The 20,967-nt window shown below is 46.3% G+C and overlaps 1 protein-coding gene across 9 annotated transcripts in view; it reads right to left on the bottom strand.

Moving 5' to 3' along the window:
• Positions 1–20,967, bottom strand: part of TSPAN4 (tetraspanin 4) — a 439,431-nt gene that overhangs the window by 186,630 nt on the left and 231,834 nt on the right. For 4 of the 9 annotated variants that reach the window (XM_068944743.1, XM_068944745.1, XM_009674396.2 and 1 more), the window contains one exon: positions 13,647–13,726. The exons of 1 other annotated variant lie outside the window; for it this stretch is intronic. In XM_068944743.1, the coding sequence (XP_068800844.1) occupies positions 13,647–13,709 (63 nt within the window). In that variant the 5' untranslated portion in view covers positions 13,710–13,726. Of the gene's footprint in view, positions 1–13,646; positions 14,485–15,399; positions 15,534–20,967 lie in introns of those variants that run through there. 4 more of the 9 variants (XM_068944748.1, XM_068944746.1, XM_068944742.1 and 1 more) reach the window with 4 other exon arrangements.

Raw genomic sequence — 20,967 nt, 5'->3', positions numbered from 1 at the left:
GATTCGGGTACCCAGCAAAGCAGCGTAGCTGCAGGGACAAAACCAAAACCAATCTAAAACCACCCCGTGCAGCGCTAGCTCTCTGAGCAGCCTGCCAGAAAAAGAGTTAAATTAGGCTGCCAGTTGGAGAGAAAGGACTTGTTTGGTAACTCAGTTGAGGATTTGACACCTATACTGAGTGACTGAAACAGTACGTAATAGCTAATGAAATCTGCGATGAGAAAAAGATGGCTGTTTTACTGAGCGTAATGGGGACGGGAGCCTATAACTTGCAGTGCAACCCAACAGCTCCTACTACCCCAGCAGACAGCAAAGCACAGCCAGGACTGTGGAAATGCTTGTGGCTGCCTTCCCAAAGCCCCTGCGCGCCTGTAGGGCATTTGTACTTTTGCAGACACAATAAGAAAGGGAAAATAAAAAATTCCTCAGTATGTGGCCAGAGTGAAAAAAAATTAACAGAGCATTACCAGCGAGGACGAAATGAGAAGACGCACAAAGACCTTTAACTCATACGAGGTAAGCAAAGCAAAGTGATCCAAAACCAGGTATTGATGGCATCTAACGTGACTCTAAACCATCAAGATCTGACTCAGACCTCCTCCCCAATAGCACGCAGCTGCTCGGCCGCGGGACCGAGCGCGAGTGCAGACGCTGCACCAAGCGGTATGCAGTGGGTATGACGGCCCTCCTCCCTGGGGGCTGCTGCTTTCATTCCCCTTCTTCCCCACAGTAACTCTTCATCCTATGTATGTGCCAGGGAGTAGTAATACCACTAAAATATGCCTGCTTCGCAGGCAAGTTTCCCGAAACAAAAGCAAATTAGGGAGGAAAAGGTGTCATTGTGTGTTTTGTGTTGTCGCAAATGATCTCGCAATCCAAATGATCACTGGGTCAAAGGCAAGTCCTGCAGGGGCTGTGCGAAACTGGGATGTTTGCAGAAGCTGTGAAATTTGATGAAAAGAAAAGGTGCAACCATACTCTTTGAGAAAGAGTAGCAATGATCAGAAAAAGTGAAACCAAGATTAAGGGGACCCTGCCAGAGAACTTCAGGTTTCTTAGGTGGCCAGTTCCACCTTGGAGTCCATAGGAAACATGGTACAAGTGCCCAGCACAGAGGGCAAGAAAGCAAGCACTCTGCGGCCTCTCTTCCAACTGGTAGGAGTCAAAATGAAGGGCCTAACGCTGGTTTCATAATTTCACACCATAATTATCAAGTTACGTAAAAGGGTAAAGTTGCAGAAGTGAACGCTTCTCACACAAGCACAGGGAAATTCGCACGGCTATTACGGAGAGGCTGTGAGCAGCTTGTGCTAAAAATACCAAGTGGGAAACTGAACGGGTTATGTATTCTTTTGGAGAGAAAGATTTCAGTGACAGTGACAAAGCATGAAGTGTTTCCAAGCTCCAGCCTCAAAATGCCTCCAGCCTCCAGCCTTTTGGATGCAGTAACCAGGCTCTTAGAGGAAGGTAGGTAGCAGAGGCAAAGGAAACCAAAGGAAGCAAAACCTCTGCTCGAAGAAGGAACGATTCATAATTTTGAAAAGCCTGTCAAGTATTTTCTGAGAAACAAAGGCAGAGAGGCAGAAATTCAGCGCACAGAAGAGGCCAGAATTATACCTAAGGTTTTTCTAGAGCAACAGAACACCCCTCTAGTGCCAGTGGTGAAAAAAATGGGGCTGCCAGTTCATGGTTTTTTTCAGGATTAACCTGAAATCAAAACCATTTAGCCAGTACTGCAAGTGGAGATGTATTCTTTCCTTAGAAAGGGGACATTTTTTCTCAGTGATTGTTAGTCAACCTTTCTCCATGAATTACCTACCCACAACCTACTCAAAAAAATGGAGACTCGAGGGTGAGAAGGGAAAGGCCTCAAGCTGGCACACCAGAGGGTACTGGAGCACAGACTGACAATAACATAGTAAGGGTGTTTCAGGTCCTGAGGATTCAAGGGATACAATGGAAGTGGTAAACAAAGTACATACAGGATTTCACTGAAGCTTATTGCAAATAAACTTGTTGCCTCTGACTTGAACCAGAGAGCTTCTTGCTGCCCAGGAGCGGGAATTCACCTGCCGCAGGATCTCCCTGAAGGGCCTGCTGTCCTGCTGCCACATCACGCCACGGCAGAACGCAGCCGTGCTGACGTGCCAAAGGGACACGCAGCTGCCTGGAGCATTAAAGAGATTTACCGCTTTGTCTGGCAGAAACAAGTGTGGTCACGCATACCTCTGGTCTCAACGTCCAGCAGAAAGGAGCCCCAGCAAAGGCAACAGCCCAGCTACGAAGAGGGGGAGCGCTGCTCCTGGGCGGACCTGCAAACGCAGAGTGCTTATCGAGTGCGCTGTCGGGAGGGGATGACGAGCACCGCAACGGCACGAGATAACAGCCAGCATGTTTGATGCGGTACAAACTGCATCCTGCCACTGACAACAGTGCTCAAACACAGAAAAACTAAAAACGATCTCGTCGGTTATAACACGTGTTGCTACAACGAATGGATCTGTGTGCAACGTTGTTCCCACTTTCTCTTACATGAAACGGCCAGCCAAAAAAGCTCTCAAAGCCTCCCTTCTTGCGCCAAACTCCTATTGCTACAGGGTTTGGGTCTTGTGACCACCAGGAAAGTACTTGTGTGGTATAAAAGTGAAAAAGTCTTATGGATAGGAGCCACAGAGTGACCCATAAACAAACAACAAAATGGTGTCTAGTTTTTCCCACCTAAAGATGCTCCAGCACATCCTTCAGGAGTGGCACGACATATATATAGAATGCATTAGACCATTTCTGGGTTATGTATTTTAGGTTGCAAAGTCACCCTGAAACAACTTAAAGCATTCTGCATAAATATAACAAGTACGGAGCAGATGGCGGATGCGCTAAAACTCTGGCCTTCAAGGATGGGAGCTCGTAACAGATTGCGAGTGGCGATGGAAGTCAATTCACATCCAGAGTTCCAGTTATTTTGTTAACGAAAACTGTATTAAACGTGTCACCTCAGCTCCCTCCCATGCTGCCCCAAATGGATTAGTGAAAAGATTTATTCAGACATTTAAGTAAACAATTTGTGCTACAGCCCAGGATAAATGTGGCTTACAAAACAGGAGCACAAATCTTCTGTTGGCCCATATGAATGCAGTCCATGCTGCAACAACCTGACAGGAGCAACGCGGTGTACGGGATATAACTTAAGGCCAGTTTCTGGAGGAACTGTGGAAAAAAGGTAGTGCAATAAAACAGCCACAGATAACCACATCCAAGGGCGCAGTTTCCACAGGAGTGGTTTAAAAATTATTTTTAAAGAACAACCTAGATGGTTTTTGAAAATTCAGGTTGTTCCATTTCAAACTGGAGCTCCATTTTATTAAATACAAGAGTTATCATAGGTCCATCTAGCCTGGGATCTACCTTCATAATGGCTAGTGGTGAATACTGAGGGAATGAAGAGCATTAACAATGTCAAAGAAATGCTTTCTACTAAGACCAGCTAGTGAAAAATCTAGACTCTCAATGCAGCTATGCATGGTGATGCGTGGTACACTCCCAAGGAGCCTTGTGTCCTTGCTGCTACCACAAGTAACACCCAGAAATTCACAGCAACAGCAACAATAATACCAGAAATTGAAGGCACTACTGGGAGACGCCAAGATGGGTTGGTGGAAGGCTCAGGAAAAAAAAAACAAAAACAAAAACCATTGTCTCCTGGTCCCATTAGCAACTGTGAATTCACTGCCTGAGTTACAACAGTAACATAACTTTATTTTGTGTGCACTTTCACCTCAGGGTAGGAAGAGTGCAAAGCCTCGAGGATCTAAGCACCCCTTCAGAAGGTCCAAGAGCCACCAGGCTGTCCGAGGCCCACTGGCCATCGTACGAGCCTTCCCAAGCGCAGCAGCGCAAGAGGTAGCTGGTCCTGGTGCTGGTACAGAAGTGAATGACTCATTCAGAACCCAGCTCTTCCTCTATTCTTGATGTTGTGTAGACCACAAGGACTAAGCAACTGCTAATTAAAGACAGGAGTTCAAACTGCAAGTTTTACTGGGCTTTGTGGCATTTTCCTGTTCACCTGGGAAAAATCATGCTAGCCATTGCAGGAGGTGGCTGAACAAAATTCTCTGTTCTACATCATGTCTTGCAGGAGGCCAGGGTACACAACAGAAGCAGCCCCCTCTCATCTTAAAAATCTATGGAGTAGAATTAGCAATATTTTCAAGTAATAAAAGCTGTTTTTATAAAGAGTTTCTTAAACACACTAAGAAAGGAATTAGTAAACCAGAGAAAGATATATGTCCATTTCTTGCTCTTAGCAAACAACAGAAATAGGATGTTTGGTGCTTTTTGACAAGAATGCAAATAGTCTTTGTGCTGTGTCTCTGCCTCAAAACCTTTCTAGTCACCTTCTATTTTCCAAACTGACCAGATGTCCACTTTGAAAATCCTCCAGGAATCTGTGGCACCTTTCCCCCCACTCTAGGGAAGGAGATGGTACAAAAAAAAAAAAAAAAAAGCTTTACAGGTCTGTTCTGAAGCTACTATCTAATTTTGCCACAACAGCCATCAGCTGCTATCCTTCCTTAGAAATTAAACTCTCCCCCCTAATGCTGTTGCACAGTTCAAGCCTACAACCGCTGAAGAACAACAACAAAATCTCTTTCATTTCATATAGCCGATATTCAAAGCAGGGAAACTTCCAAGTCACGGTTCCAAGACTGACATGCAAAACTTCAAAAAGCTCAAAGCGGCCTCTGGAAAAAACTAGCCCAGACTTTAAATTCACATAAACGAATCCATCTTAGTATCATCGAAATCAAGAGAGAGCAAACAAACCATGCTCTCTCCCTTTCCTCTGCTCCACTCTGCCTCTTGGATTCAGGGCTGTCTGACGGGAACACACATAGCATTGCTTTTCTTGTTGGCCAGAAAGAAATTGCCAGTACGTTACACTGGCGAACCCCCTAGCGGAGGAACGACTAATACTAGCAAAAGCACTCCTGTCATTACAGCTTACTTGAGTCCTCTGAACAAAACAAGTTTTCCTGGCAAAAGCACAATTTTGCCGGCCTAACTGCAGCTACACGACAGCTTTGTAACCCCACCTTAGGCCTGCCACATATTCATTTATTAAGTCAATGAGATTTTTGCTCCAAAGGGCTAAGTCTGTTTTACATAGGCCACTTAGGCTCTTTAATTCTAAGCAGTCTGCCCTGCCTGCGCCTGCTGTTTGGCAACTCCTGTTGGCAACTGTGACTAACAAAAGCCATGTCAGGAAAAAGGTGAACTTCACAAGGAAGAATCAAGTGAGAACTGGCATCTACACGAAGGAGTGCTGTTTGCTTTGTTGTCCCTTCCCCTGAGCACAGTCTTCCTTGTTCTCCAAGCCGCAGACTAAGTCCCGTCAGGCACAGAGGAAAGACGGCTATCTATCCGAAAGGAGAGTGGGAGCAGACGCTTTGTGGTTTTACCAGCAGAACGGTCACGAACGACTGCAAAGGGTTAATTCCAGGGGCAAGGAACTGCGAGTGCAAGTCAGGAAAGTGCACTTCTACTGTCTGATGAGAAGTTACACCCAGAGGCCTCCGCGGCATCAAAGTCCACTGCCAGGGAGCCAGGAAAGATGCACAGAAAACCAAAAGTCCCTCCCCGAGCACCTGATGTAACAAACAGGTGAGAGAAATAAGTCGGCAAGGGTTGCTGGAGGAGGAAGGACATTAAATAAGAATCAACACAGATTAATCAGTACACACAATTAATGCGTACAATAAACAAAATCAGGGCTAGTAAATCAGCACTACACAGTAAATGACATCCATTGACGTCTGACGACAGTAAATTCTCGCTGTCATCTGATGTAGTGTTTACAGGCCTCACAGCCGTGATATCTCAAAAAGGAAGCTGCAAAATACAGTTGGAGGGAAAGGCAGCTTTATTAAGTGAGATTTGCCTGTAGAGGATGGATTGGGGCAAAAACATGGAGATACTTGTGAGAAGAGCAAATAATTGAGTGTGGCATACCGTATAGAGCAGAAACAATGGGAGACGAAGTAACAATAGAATAAGCCAGTATAGATCAAGCTGACCCGGATTCAGAGCCACGTGTAAGAGCATACAGCTCAGAGAAACTACGAGAATAAGATGACATAGAGCAATGGCTGTTGCCACACTGTTTTGAATGCACTTGAGAAAGAACAAAGGTACCACAGCCAAGGTAAGAATAAAAAGGACTCTGTGAGCAATTTGAAAGAGTAAGCTGAAAAAAACCCTGCAATTCTTGAATGTCTATATGTAACACATTACAGATTCAGGTCATTTGGGTCTTCTGTCCTTCTTTAGCAACCTCCTGTCTCACCCAAACGACTATTTCAAACGTATGGCATCTTTAGAACAAGTCTCATTCAGTTGTTCTGAATCCTATTTAATTATTAGGCTTTGCATGCATTTGCACTCAAAGCAGGTTGGGAGGGTTTTTTGGAGGTTGTTAGCTTTTCTGTTGAAGAAAGATTTAAGATGCGTTACAGTATGACAGTCTAATTACAGAGTGCAATTTCAATTTCATTTACTTCTGTAGCATCTTGTGATGTTCAACATTTCCTGGAGAAACAATTACAGGACAGCACTAAAACACAGTTTACCGTCTGCAATCATGCGCCTGCAGAAGTCAGTCCATCTGACTCCTTATTTCAGTCTTGATCTAGCAGTGCTCACTTTATTAATACGAGAGGAAAGTGTCTTTATGTATCTTATATAGATACGTATAGATGCTACTCATATGGTATCTTAACTGATTTGCTATCTTAGCCAAAAGCTGGATTCAAAATAAACAAATAAATTGCACAGCAGTATTTATCATGTTTACAAACAGTAGTGCCTGGAGACAAACACAGACTGGGGCTTTATTTTCCCAGATAGTCTATGGGTACAGAGTTGCAAACAAACCACTGGCCACAACATTCACATTCTAGAGAAAGGCCCAGAGAGGGTGGAAAGGATATAATACACCAGCAGAGACAACTATGAGATGGCAGCAAGTGTACTGGTGACTCTGACATTGATCATAGCTCCCACAATGAGAAATCACACATGAAACACAAGCGTTGGCTAGCTTTCAGAAATATTCTAATTATGATACAGAGCAGGAAGAAGAATGATGGAAATGATCTCACCTGCCTTTCGCCTTCCTCTGTGTAGTTTGTAGTAGGGACTACAACGGATTTTATATCTGTCACTGTCCAGAGGAGGGAATAATGTTTGCAGCCATTTTGCACATTGCTTTAAGGCGGCCGCTTTCTCCGCAAACGCAACATGTCATGTTATGAGGGCTTACCTGTCGGCAGCTTTCCTCAATCCTTTGTACTAACAGAGAGCCTGAATAAGACATGGTGAATACACTTGATAGCAAATCCTGTAAGGCTGGATGTTTAGCTCTTGCCAATGCTCATGCTCAAGAGCACATCAGTATGCTGGCAAGCCCACCTACAGCTATGAAGCTCCTCTTTGTCACGAGTAACGGAAGCAGAAACTGGCCCAGAGTGAGCAATTTGAAGACTGGATCTAAGACAAAGTCAACTTGAATGCAGTTTTTTTCCCCTCTACTAAAAGCCCTCCTAGCCCAGTTTCCTAAGGAAAAAAGATGATGAAATTGAACTGTGTTGGCTGAGCACCGCACAAACAACTAGCAAGTCCATTTGTCAATGCCAGCCTGATTTGACAGATATATACCCTTTCAAAGTCATTAATTTCCTAAAGGTTTTCAGAAGATACGCATTTAGGTAGCAAATGTAGCCCTTAGCAGTGCCTTCTCTGCGAGATAAGGCTACAGTGTGATCCCAACCCCTATTAAACCTCAGAATCCGCACAGGAAACCGACAGTATGAATGGCACCACGATGGGAAAAGCTCTAATTGGGGCCCATATAAATCAGACATCGGATAATACAATCATCTCTCTCTCTCTCTCTCTCTTGGATATCTGGTCTCAATAGTTCTGCTTCCTATGGAAATGCCGTTTTTTGAAGCGTGTAATTCCCCTATCAAATGACTCTCCTCTCTTTAAAAGCAATGCTCCTTAGAAATACACCCTCAGAGAGCCCTCAAAGTCAGAGGCAGAGATAAGATGTCAGTCAGAGACAGAGGAGCTCCTGGAGGAGGTAAATAACAAAGGAGGAGCAGAGACAGCAAGGCTGTTAGAGAAAATGACATTCTGGGATAAACTTCTCTTGTATTAATTGCACAGGAGCAAAACTGATATTGCCGTTTGATCAAATTTTTGGTTGTCATAGATTACCCACCTGCACTACGCATGAAAATAGACCGCCTGTTTTATTTCTTATCAGGCCGGCTTCTCAAAGCGCCAGCCAAGTCGCGGACGCGTGACTGTCTGTCCTTCAGAACAGCATGCAGCAGCTCTGCCTGACGGCTCAGCGCCGCGGGAGTAGCTGCAGCCCTGCCCAGCTGCGGGAGAACTTGCACAAACATAATGATGAACCAATGGACCTGCTTCTAAAACAGCCCACCGTGGCGCTTGTGGGTTCCCCGATCTAGCCTGAAGTTTCTAGGTTTTTTTGAACCTCCTTCCTCAGTTTTGAGGAGCTGACAGGTTAAATTAGGGCACGTCACATATTCTCTGTTACAATTTTAAAAGTTCCAGCAGCAATAATCTATTTTGTGCCACAGGTGGGTAGATAAAGCCAGGAGGTCTGAGCTGCAGCAACCACAATAAAAGAAATTTCTCAGACATATTAGCAAACTGGTGCTGATTTTTTTCCACCAACTTAAAACTGCAGCCCAGTGTAACTATGAAATGAGTGCTGTCCTCAGCCACTAACACGCTGTGGAGTTTCTAGCTGTTTGGCCATCAATCTCATTCGCTTGACCAGTGTAGGATGGAGAACATAGATGGAGGACAATTCAACAAAATCAGCTTCTTTTCTCCCAAAATCTCCCAGCTTTGAGAACAAGCAGGTGCTCAGCTAATGGCTCTCCTCCTAAGCTAATAAGGTCAGAGAGTTTCCCAATGAGGTATAAAGAAGCAGAGACACTTTTCTACCTCCACCCTCCGGTCAAATATCGCTCAAAGACCATCCAATACCTCACAGTCCATTTTCACATCAAGCTATTCCTTTTTCTAGCTCCTCAGAGTACAGACTGCCCTGCACACTGAGACTTACACAGTCTGCCAGATATTATACTCATAGGTGCAGTTCTTAATAAAACATACCTGTGTCACTGAAGTTGAAGTGCGAAGAAGGGAAATTATCCCCAGGAGGTCTCATTGCTCTCCTCCTCCTTTCCAACTGCACCTAAGTAATAATGATCAGCTGCTGGCAGTATTTCTAGCACACTCAGTCAGCAACACACATTAGTGCAGCGCTTCCCAAACTGGGGTCCATGAGCCATTAATGCTTGCAAAGCCAGAGCAAGACACCCACAGCTGGTCCCTGGTACCAGATTAAATAGTAAACTTCCACCATCTCTATCATATTCTTAGTGCAATAGCTGGTGATAAGGACACAAGGAAGCCCACAAGGAGTTCTGCTTAAGAACCAGCAGGTCAGAATTGAGCCTCTGCTCCTCGGCCCAGCTCGCCATAGCCACTGTCAGCAGAGCAAGGGAGCGATCCAGCATCCTGCCCCTTACTGGAGGCACCTGAGCACAAGGCAAGCAATGCGAAGGCTGGAGGGCAGGGAGCACACAGAGAACAGCAGAGATGAACTCACAGGTATTTACCCATTGGCTAGGCACGCAACATATGTTCTTAACTTTGCTTCGGCTGGAATTTGCATTCACCTGCATTTTTCTTAAGTAAGGCAGTGGTGCTTGGTTTTTTCTAAACAGATACTAGTGCGTAACATTCAATAGCGCTACCTGCCGCTTCCTTGGCTCTGTGTTTCTAACCATTCCTGACTTGCACTTCATGTCTCAGAAGCCAAGATACGCCGAGATACTTCTCTGCCTCCTTTCTTGCTGTCTCCTCTCCATATGCCAGTCTTTCATAACATCGCTCTACAAATTGTGTGCTTTACTGAACTTTTCTGTTGGCTAGAGCATTATCTCAAGTGTCAAACATCAGTATCCAATTCTTGGATAGGCAAATTTCTACTCATCTAGCTAGTCTTCTCCAGCACGGTAATCTCTAAGGAAAGCAAGAGCCACTGGAAACACAAGCACAACTCCTTGTGTTTCCTTTTTTGAGTCTTAGTGGCTTGGGAGTGACAAGTTAAAGAAAGTGGGAATGCCAGCAAAAGCTAAGGGAGGTTAAGGAGATGACATTTTTCTTTCTATAGCACTCCAAGCCCTTAAGACATATCCTGCCTTTTTTCTAAACAAAAAAGAGAAGGTAAGCAGAGTCTTGGATCACAATCACAGAAAGCAAATAGTTCATTTTACTGACTGTCATAAAGAAACGCTGGATATTTTGAGGACAGAACGTGGAAAGCAAATGTTCTTCCCCAGATATTTCACAGTGAAATACAAATATTTCATTACGAAATAAAAATATTCTGCTTTGCCATCAACTAAGGAGATCTTTAGTTTCAGCAATTCAAACAAAAGAAAATTGGAGTCCATAAAAATGAATGAAGTCAGGCAAGTATTATGCATCAGGTGACAAAAGTTATTTAGGTAGCTTACAAGCCAGTGCAGGGAGACAGTGACTGCTGCCCTGCAGCTGGCAAGGCTCCAGGAAATGACACCTGAATGGCAATTCCCCCTGGAGCAGCCGCACTGCCTTCCAATATCCCTCCTTCCACGTCCCAGCGCCTTAATGCCCCGGGGTGGTTGCAAATGCACTGTGAGCAACTTGAGCAGGACTTTTCACGAAGGAAAGAGCTATTCTAGGGGAATAAGACTGCCAGGTTTTCGCTCTACATGAATAGCTTCTGGTGTGCTGCACCAAAGGGTGGATTCAGTACCACCAACACTGACAGGGCACCTCAGCCTCTGGCACCTGCAAAAGGGCTCTGTGCCCTCTTCAGCAGTGAGACAGGGGAGGAGACATTCGCTCTATTTTCACAGGTTATATGACAGCTTGTAAAAATTTTACAGTGTGAGTGCAGCAACTAATCCAATAAAGCTTGCCAGGAACATTTAAAATCCAGGCCTCTGGGATTTTGTTTCCTGTAAGTTCACCAGACTTGTAGCAAAGAGTCGTCTTTTCAGAAACGCAGCATCAACCTCACTGGAGTTGCACAGGCCTGAGGGCTGCTGCTACTTTGCCACCCTTCTGTGGGAAAGAGGGCTGAAAGTGCTGGGAAATGGGCTGTAGAGATGCACAAAACTGACTGGAGCTAATGAGCAGGGACAGGAAGAAGAGAATGGAAACAGAATATAAAGCAGAAACAACCTACAACAGGCATTTAATTCATTTAGTGCAATAACTGTTCTTTATACATGGAAAAAACTGCAGTTTGTATTTGAAGGTCAAAGCATGGAAAGACGCTGTTTCTCTTCCTACTTTCTAGTGTCTGTCACTAACCAGCTATCTAGTGAAGGGTGGAGGGGAAAGCAGGATAAGACAGCAAAACTTTGGCAAGTACGTATTCAAGAAAAATCCTATCTTCTTACAGAGACACCTCTCCTTTAATTTCACAGAAAGCAGAAGATGACAGATAACTGACAACGACTTTAAAAACAAAACAGCAGCAGCAGCAGCAACCTATAATCATTACAAGATTTCTGATCATGAGAAATGGATTTTTTTCTACTTTTCCTGAAGATATGTCACCTTAAACCACTACTTTTCTAAATAATTTCTTTTCAGTCGCTCTCCCCAGTGGGAGAAGCTGAAGAACTGCATGTATTATAACTACCTGCCAGGCAAACCTCCTTAGGACCTGATCATCATCAGTCATTCCTGCTGTGCAGGTAGCATGTGAAAAGGAAACAAAACAGAAATCGTGCTGCAGTATTTGACACCACCCATTGCCCCTACTCATAGGCTTTAGTTCACTAAGAACTCAGTCGGCATTTGGTTATTCTCTCTTTACAGGACCCCTCTTTTTTCTCTCCCTCCAAGCATTTGAGAACAGCTTTGATGGTTTCAGGAGAAAGACAAAAAAGCCTCCTTCTCTCTCAAAAGATTAAGGCCTTCCTAGTGAAAAGCATACCAAAGAGAGAGTGTCGTGTGCGATCTTCCCTTTGTAAATATGCACGCGTTACTTACAGCAGTACCTTTTCGTACTGTATGCATCTGCTTCAGCGGAAGATAAATGTTATAAAAGGACGGAGAACGCAGCCAATATCCTTTGTGGCAGTGCCATGTATAGTTCTGAAAAGACCTATTCATGCCAGCAGCTGACTGGATTTCTCTAGCACACACTTCAACTAGCTGACTGTGCTATAATCTCAGTCAGGCACAGCCAGGAGAGGTACAAGGCTTAAAAGGGCAACAAAGCTAGTGTCTCTATCTTTTTCTGAAAGCTTTCGCATAAGCTGAGGTTAATATCAGAGGATATTTAGGAAATCAGAAGCAACCTGGCTCAGAGTTGGAAGACGGACTGCAGTCTTACCAAGACACTTTCTGCCAGCTTATCTAGGGCTTAAGGAGGGCACCCTCTTTGTATTTCATAGCTCTGGTTAGTACCACACCAACCCAGTGGATCTGCGTTAGTTACTCGCATCGCGACTCCTTGGTGTGGCTCAGGTCAGCAGAAGTTGCCTACGCTTTATGTTTTCTGATGCACCAGCACTGCAGCATGCCTGCTTTCAAACAGCTGTACAGTAGCGCACACCAGAGAGCAGCTCTTCAATCTCTCTCTCACAACCCTCCGTGCATCTCTGACAGTTCGTGAGAGCATGGAGAATAGGTAATAAGAAAATGATCAAATCTAATTGCAGTCCCACCCCCCTTCTTAAGTGCAGGAACAGAAGTGGTGTCACTTCACAACACTCCTATTCCCCTCAGCATGCTAATAAGCCACTCTGGAAAACTCTAACTATACAGTTAGAGGCATTTAAAGGCACCTCCTAAAGACCTGACAACAGACCCTCCTACACGTGAGTCTGGACGGACATGACAAACAGCATTTGTAACCTGTATACCCCTCGCTGAGCTGCTTCCATCTCCTTCCACAACCTATGCTCTCGTTGACGGCAGTGAAATGCCCAACTGCCCTGCTTTCGCCAGCCGCCTCATTCATTAGAACGATGACGTAGAGATGCACGCCCCCACGTCCCGGCACGGGTGTCCTGCTGACACACGCACGCCTCGTAGGGACTTGATAAGCTCCTGCCACAAAGTAACAGCCCCAACAGAAGCGAGGCAGGCTCTGCTCTCCCTTTGTGCTTCAGAGCTGTGTCTTCAGGAGGGAACGGCACCACCGGGACCCATCACCCTCTGGGACAGAGGAGGATCATCACCCAGAGAGTCCTGATACAGGCTTTAGTGTTGCAACGTGCTGAGCGTGCCATCCCCAAAACAGCGATGCCCTCTACAAACAACCTGTTTTGCCTTGTACCACAGTTTTGAAACACTGCTGAAGAGCAGGCAACAAGAGGATGAAGGAAACACCCCCGACAGGTTGTCCACACAAATTAACGGTGTGGCCTAAACTCCACCTTGCCCCAGTTCCAAAGGTCTAAGTTTAAAAGCAGCAGTAAGCTGACCTTCCATCTTAGCAAGCAGACACAAATGCAACGTTTCAAACGTGTACTCACCCAGAAGAGAAGGTTGAAGACAAACATTAGGTACTTGATACACTGCAGGCAGTTGTGAGCCATGCTGCACCTCTTCAGCTCTAGGAGAAAAATAAACGAGAGATCCAGGTAAAAGACAACGTACTTGTTTCCCTTGGGGGACGTGTACTTAGCCTTGGTAGCCTTAGGGCCTGGGTTGGTGTGGAATCCGAAAAAAGAGTTGCTGGCAGCCCCAAACTGGCCGCCGTACATGCTGCTGTAGCGACGGAAGGTGCCATTGGGGAAACTGTAATCCTTGCTGTCCAGCGACGGGCTCCGGTGGTACGTCGACTCGTCGGTGCTCGACCTGCGCATGGTGCCTTCAGGCGGTCCCACCACGGCTGCTGCTGTGACAACGGTCGAGCGTTGGTGCCGGGGGCGAAAGGTTTACGCTTCTCTTTCCTCCTCTCCGCTCCGAACCCCCTACGGCTTCGCACCAGCTGTTCTTTTGTCTGCCATCCTGCCAAGGAGTTCAGCGCGCCGCACGGCAGCAAAGTTGCTGAACGGGAGCCCGCTCAGCCGGGAGTTAGGCGGCAGCGTGCTTCCGAAGGAGAGAGGCTTCTGCCCAAGCCACCATGCCCTCCGGCGCCGCGGGCGTCCCCCCCGGCCCCCCCGCTGCCAGACAAGACAAAGAGAGGCACAGAGGGAGGTATACTGTACCCAAAAGCAAGGGATTTAAAAACAAAAAAGGAAGCGTGGTCTGGCTTGGATCGCAAATGCCATACAAAACGCCGGCTCCACACGCCGCGGGCAAACAAGCGAGCGCCGCTGCCCAGCCTCGCGGGCAAGGACGGAGAGCATCCGAGGGGCGAGCGGCCGCGCAGCCCCTTCCTCGGCGGCCGCCGGCGCCCCGAGGCGCCCGGCTCGCGCTCGGCGGCCCCTCCTCCGCGCCGGCCCGCCGCGCCAGCCCCCCTCGCTCCCCCCCGGCTCCTCACGGGGAGCGACCGGCGTGCCGCCGGCTTCCGAAGCCGGGGAGAGGGCTGCTGGCGTGGCAGAGCGCTGCCGAGAGAAACAGGAATGAATAAGCGTTGTGGAAACGCCTCACGTGCCGGCGGCAGAGCGCGCGCCGCCGCCCTCGCGGGGGGGGGGCCTCGGATCTCAGCCGAGCACCCCCCGACGCACCCGGCACCACTGGCCCGGCCCGTGGCGACGCGGCCTCGGTACGGCGGGGATCGCTTCCCTAAATCGGAGCCGCTCGCACGGCCGGTAAAGAGCTGAAGATCTGTCACGCACAACTTTTCCGGAAAGCAGAAATATGCCTGAAGTTGTGCTCACCGGAGCACAAAGCCTCGGGAGCGCAAGGCTCATTTACCATCTCTGCCCTACGTTCCTCGTGCGCCCGAGCAACTCCCTTAGCCCCCCCAGGGGCAGCTGTACACCGGGACATCCTTCCTCTCACCGGGCGTCTGCCTTGCCGCTGTGCTGGCAAGCTCCTGGAGCGAAGCGGGGAGACGCTGCCCGGTGCGTTTAACAGGCTCGCTCCAGCAGAGGATTAATCAAGGTGAAAACAGGCTTCTTGCATGAAGCATCTTGCCAGTCTCAGCACAAATCGACACAGACAGAGGCATCAATTAATTAAAAAATGAATGAGTAAAAGTAAACTGAGCTGGTTTTGCACACAGCCCGAGCAGTTCGCCCTCACAAACCACCCTCGAATTCTGTTAATTCACAAACCGCAAAGCCAGAGACTATTTCCCTTCATTTCCTCTGCAAACCACAGATAAACTGGACATACCTGGCGCAAGCTTTGAGCACAAGACACAAGGCTAACAACTCCTGTGCCACCTGTTTCAGCACTGCAGATGAGCTATCATTTTCCCACCTCCTAATTTCCCGGGCTCTAAGAACAGATACTATAGCAGTGACGGCTCTATTCCTTCTGCTCTTCCTCCCTCCCCTTCCTGCAAGGTGTAAGCTCTGTCCCCAGACCAGAGACCTCCTTTCCTAGGCTGGATGGTAAGACAGTCCCAAACGAGCACACGTGCCCCTGGTCTGAGTTTCTAACTCACTAGTTACTTGTCCCGCGGTATCCAGCAGTTCTGCCTCCAGTCCTCCTCCTTGCCTCAACGCCGGCCAGACCTGCTGGGCAAAGGAGCCCAGAGGTGACTCATATATTTCCTATGTCCCCTGGCAGCACGCAGAAACCCATATACACAGAACAACACGTTAAATGGTAAGAAGAAAAACTGGACACAACTCTGTAAACACCGTATTGAAACTGCGTCAGTCAGATAATCGTTGTTTAACCACGGGGCTCACAGTATTGCAAAAAGTGTAATAGGCCGCTTTGGTGTATTTACTGTAAAACATACATCTGAAGGCTCAAAAGCAGTTTGTTTTCACTGCTACCTGGATGAGAAATGAGGTAGAAATCAGTTGATTTCACCTTTCTGAAAGGCAATACGTCATCAGTTCCCAACAGAAATTCAGTCCTTAACACGGGTGGAATCATTTATAAGGCCAAGATCTGAGCTGAGAGAGCTTCTAAAAGCTGCTCCTAAATAAAAAATAATAAACATCAAGCCACAGTGGCTCTTTTTCAGACAGATGTAGAAAAACACATGAGGAAGGCAAAGATCCCAAAGATCCCTTTGGGTGCTTTTACCCAGCCTCCTTTCCCCATGCACCCTTAGCACTGTAATGCCAACTTTTGGAAGGCACTTTATACTAAAAAGTTTAGCTTCCAAGTCATCGCTGTTCTCCTTGCTCTCTCCAACATCAATAGCTAATCAGAAAAACAGTCATTTGGGATACAGGCATCACACGCTTCTGGAATCATCCTTTTATTAGGTCTTACACACTAGAGGAAACCCACTCAGGGTTGCTAGTCTAAACAGCAAATCCTTGAGATGGCTACACGGCACCAGCAGGCTTAAACGCTGACTTGGGCTACGTGTTTATATGAAGGAGAGAGGGCCTGCGTGGGAACCGGGTAAGAGCTACAAAAAGAGCTGGCTGATTTTGCCCGTCCCCAGAGGTAAAGGGATGAAAGCGGCTGGGACGTGCTGGGAGCCTTTAAGCCATTACCAGAGGGACACGATAATCTCCTGGCAGAAGAGACCAGCAATAAAGCAATATTTACACAAACCAAGAAGAATAAACCGTGGAAGAACTGTGTCCCTGGACCATCAGGTCCACAAGGATGACTGAAGGGGTAGGTGGATTATAGCTTACACATAAGCTTTTGTTAATGGCTGAGACTAAAACCACAAGCCGGAACCCTGTGATTTCCGTTCCGCTCTGCTTTCCGCCTGCTCTTCCCCTCCCCACTCGCACCTGTATATTCCCATCCTGTGGCCAATGCATATCGATTCCTGTACACAAGAAAGAAATCACCACGCAGGCTCACTAGCAGAGGTTCAATTGCTATTGATTTTGGTGGCACACTAACATTTACGTTGTAACTCTGTTCTCTCTGCCTTGAGTGGAAGGCTGGGAACAGCACTCTCCAGAGCCTCCAGCCAAAACCCTGGCCCCGGCTGAGGAGAGATGCCACTGTAACGATGTCAGACGAAGCCCAGGCAATAGGTAGAGACTGTAAAAGGACCGGGTATCAAAGGCAGATTTGCAGCTACGTTATCCATTACATCCTCTCTCAGAACAGCCTCATCCATTCGTGAGGCTCCGATCATCATCTCCGCGCTGCAGACTCACAAACCAACTTCTCCAGGCCTGACCCACCCCGCTCCGTCCAGCCCGCACACCCTGGCCTGCCTGGCACCTTCCATTAGCCCCCCCACCAGCAGCTTGCAGTTACCACAAGCCCCAAAGCACGCTCCCGACCACCTTAATTCTAATCTACTCTAAGTTTCCTCTTTTGTTCTTGCAGCTGCTGTTCACCTTTAGCTTCTCCTCTTCCGGGAACGTGGTGTTTTTCCAAATCCAACTGCTTCTTTCCCCATTACATCTCCAAAGCGTACCCTCCTCTTGCATCGCTGTGTGTAACGCCTCAAGCCCTGAATTAACTATCAGTTGAAACGAATGGGTTTTTCGTTACCCGTTTGGATCAAGCCTATATTTTGTCCATTTTGAATACTGCTTTCTCTTTCTGCTCCGTAACTTCACCGTCCTGATCACACAAACCCCATCACTTCCCTTCAGGTCATACAGAATGCAGCTGCTACCTCACCTCCTCATCGGTTTGTTACCTCCTTTATTCATTGCCCTGGCTCCGTTCTACTTATGCTTTTTGCAACTGTCCTTGAAACTCTACATAACTATTCCACCCTCCCAATGGAGTAACCCATTTTGCATTAACCTCAGTCAAGAAGGGAGCCACAGAATAAAAAAATTCCTGCTAGAAACTTTTGCTAAAATTTACCATATAAATACAGAGTGTATTAACTACAACTATTCTGCAACAAAGGGGTGTGCAGGAGCATGCACAAGCATGCACATGAGAGAGAACTCATGCTCTTTCCTAATAGTTTCAGTCAACAAAACACCTGAGGTCAAATATTACTAGAAGAGTGGGAACCCTTCATGGGTTATTAACATTGCTCCACACTCCAGCACCCTAATAAAACACGAGTGATCCATTTATTAATATACTCCAAACGATTAATATTTTAATTTCATATACATACAGAGACCATCAGATGAGAGCATTAATCAAAACTGTCTGGCATTGTCTGTCCCCCGCTCTTCAGTAACCTGCCTGGAGAGCAATCCCTTCTTTTTTTTCTGTCTTTTCCTCCCAGTGCACACATACCACCTTTGCTGCTACTGTCTGGTTTTGTTTGGACTGGCAATACAGGGTCTGTAAAAAAAATGTCTCTCTTCCAAAGGCTTAGACTACCAGAAACATTACCTCATTTGACTTGAGGGTGAACCAAAGCTCAGGGCCAGGCTGGCTGTTTCCGTTGGGAGAAAAACCCTGTGATGGAGTCTTTGATTTGTTTGCTTCAATATATTCATTTTGCATGAACATAAATGACTAAAAGTGCCGAGTAAAAGGGAAGCGGGGATATGATTTCTAAGCCGTAGGCATCTGTGCGGCTGTCACAGGGGACCAGCGCTGCCACAGGTCTACATCTCTGCTCAGATGGCAAACAGCCTTGTCTAAACATGAAAGGGGAACTTAGGGGCACGCTCTGACCAAGCGCTGTATGGTTTCCTCTCTGTATTTTTAGAGCAAGACTCCATCCACAGGCCAAGCAATGGAGAAATCTGGTCACCAAGTGTCACTGCAGGCCAACTCCCTTTCTGACTGCCCACACAGAGCTACTGAACTGGGCAAGTGAGCGTCAGGCCGATGAGAAGAAAGGATTGGAAATCCAGATAAAGATAGTAAAAAATTAAAGGTTGTAACTCTTAACTTGCATCGCTAAAAATACAGTTAAAGTCAAAAAAAGAAGCAGTCACAGGTTTGCTCCCTAAATCTTGCTCCCTCCTGGAGATTCTCTTGATGCACATGTGAGGCATGTGAAGGTTTTAAGAAACAGGCCTGAGTTCTTCAAAAGGTGAGTCACGCTTGAACCCACAGTTCCCGAACAAAAAGCGAGACATGTCAAAGCAGCCCACTAAAACATAAGAAAATAATTGAAACAGTGGGACAGTCGGTCCCACTCGGGACAGCCACCACAGGATTCTCCCACTCAGGCTCCAGAGTCTCCAGCAGGACCATGCTGTACGCTCAGAACGTCTCAAGAAGCTTTTATCAAAAAAAAAAAATTATGAATACGTTTATGACAACAGTCCACCAATCCAGAGTGCGTTTCAACGAAACCTCAACTTAGCACTTACCAAAGACGACCCCAAAGTGTGTGTTTAGGTCCTTCTCAAACACTGTCCTGCCCTTTTATTTCCAGGGTCCTTCATCTTCCATTAGCAATTTCAATATCTGATAACATTCACTGGAAAGCGGCTGAGCCGTGAATTGCACAGGTAGAAGGAGAAAGCCAGATGTTCTCTAGGTTTCCTCAACTATCTGAGCTTAAAGATCGTTCGGCATTCACAGCCATGCATGCAACTCCTTTACAGATTTGCCTGTGCCTCCAAGAGAACTTTGAAAAATATTCCAGTCAGAACCAACTCCTTATATATTTCAGACTTTTTTCTTTTCTTTCTTTTTCCTTTATAAGTATGGAAATTTGCATGGAAAAAAAAAGGATCTTCAGTACTTAATAGCTCATCTCCTTCTGCTCACATGCCACCTGAAGTCATGATCTTTGGTTTATGGTATAATTAGTTGCTATGGAAATAACAATCATAGACATAGAGAAAACATTTGGGGTATGATTTGCAATACTCTTTATTTAAGCTTGTGCACGAGTTACTTGTGCAGAAACCTCACTGCTTTTTATGTGCTCTCATCCGCATAACAGTTTTCATCACCTCTGCCTGTGCTTTCAAGCACATCGGTATTGATAAGTATGTTACTCAGACTGCAGGCATTTGTTCGCTCACATTTGAGCATCTGCATGTTCAAACAGTAATGAGAACACACATGCACCCAGAAGAGCTGGGTCCAAGTTAGACTACCAAAAAAATTATTAAAAGAAAATTATTCGGACAGGGCCCAATTGGTTTTTGTCATCCTATTCTTTGCTACTGATTTCTTTTGTCTGACAGTGAAAAGTTGTAAGTAAGGAGATTCCCTGTTTCCCCAGCAATTTCTGCTCCTTTTTTTGGTCCTGGACAGAGAAGATTACTGCTTGAGATGAAAGATAAGCAGTGCCAGCCGGTGCGCTCTCGAGAAGTGGAAGCCCTGCTCCTCTGCCAATGCTCCCTGGAATAACGGGTGAAGGAACCGTAGAAATGAAGAACACGTCTGACACCCTGTACAAGACGAGTTGTGGCCCAGAGAAAATCTTTGCAGTGTCAGCAGGTCTTAGCAGCATGAATGCAATTTATGTGCTAGTTTTCTCAAAATCAGGTTGCATCCTCTAACCTCAGAGATCAGCTGATGTTCAAAGAAATATCACTTCAAACCTACACATGGTACAGATGATCTTGCTGTCAAGTATAAAGCAATCAATCAGACAATGAAATCTTTAAACTATCCACAGTTCTTATAGTTTGTGAAAACAGGTATTTTACAACAGAAGCAAACAAAACAAAACAATGACTTATAAAAATTCAAGCATTAGTGTCCCCTAATCAGTGCCGGCTTTTTTAAAATCTTTATGGTCCAGATCCAGGACAGGGAGTCCAGAACGGACTCTGGATTTGTTTTGCATCCTTAAAAACAGGACAAAGGTTTTCAAGCATAAGAGCATGAAGCTAAGTTCCTATAACCATATTTCAGCTAAATTTCCAAAGCAGTGAACGCCCGGCAACATTCACTGACCTCACTGGCACG

This window comes from Struthio camelus, chromosome 5 (assembly GCF_040807025.1).
Source record: "Struthio camelus isolate bStrCam1 chromosome 5, bStrCam1.hap1, whole genome shotgun sequence".
Classification (NCBI taxonomy): Eukaryota; Metazoa; Chordata; class Aves; order Struthioniformes; family Struthionidae; genus Struthio; species Struthio camelus.
Note: the sequence above shows the minus strand (reverse complement) of the source record. Positions and strands in the feature narration are given on the sequence as shown.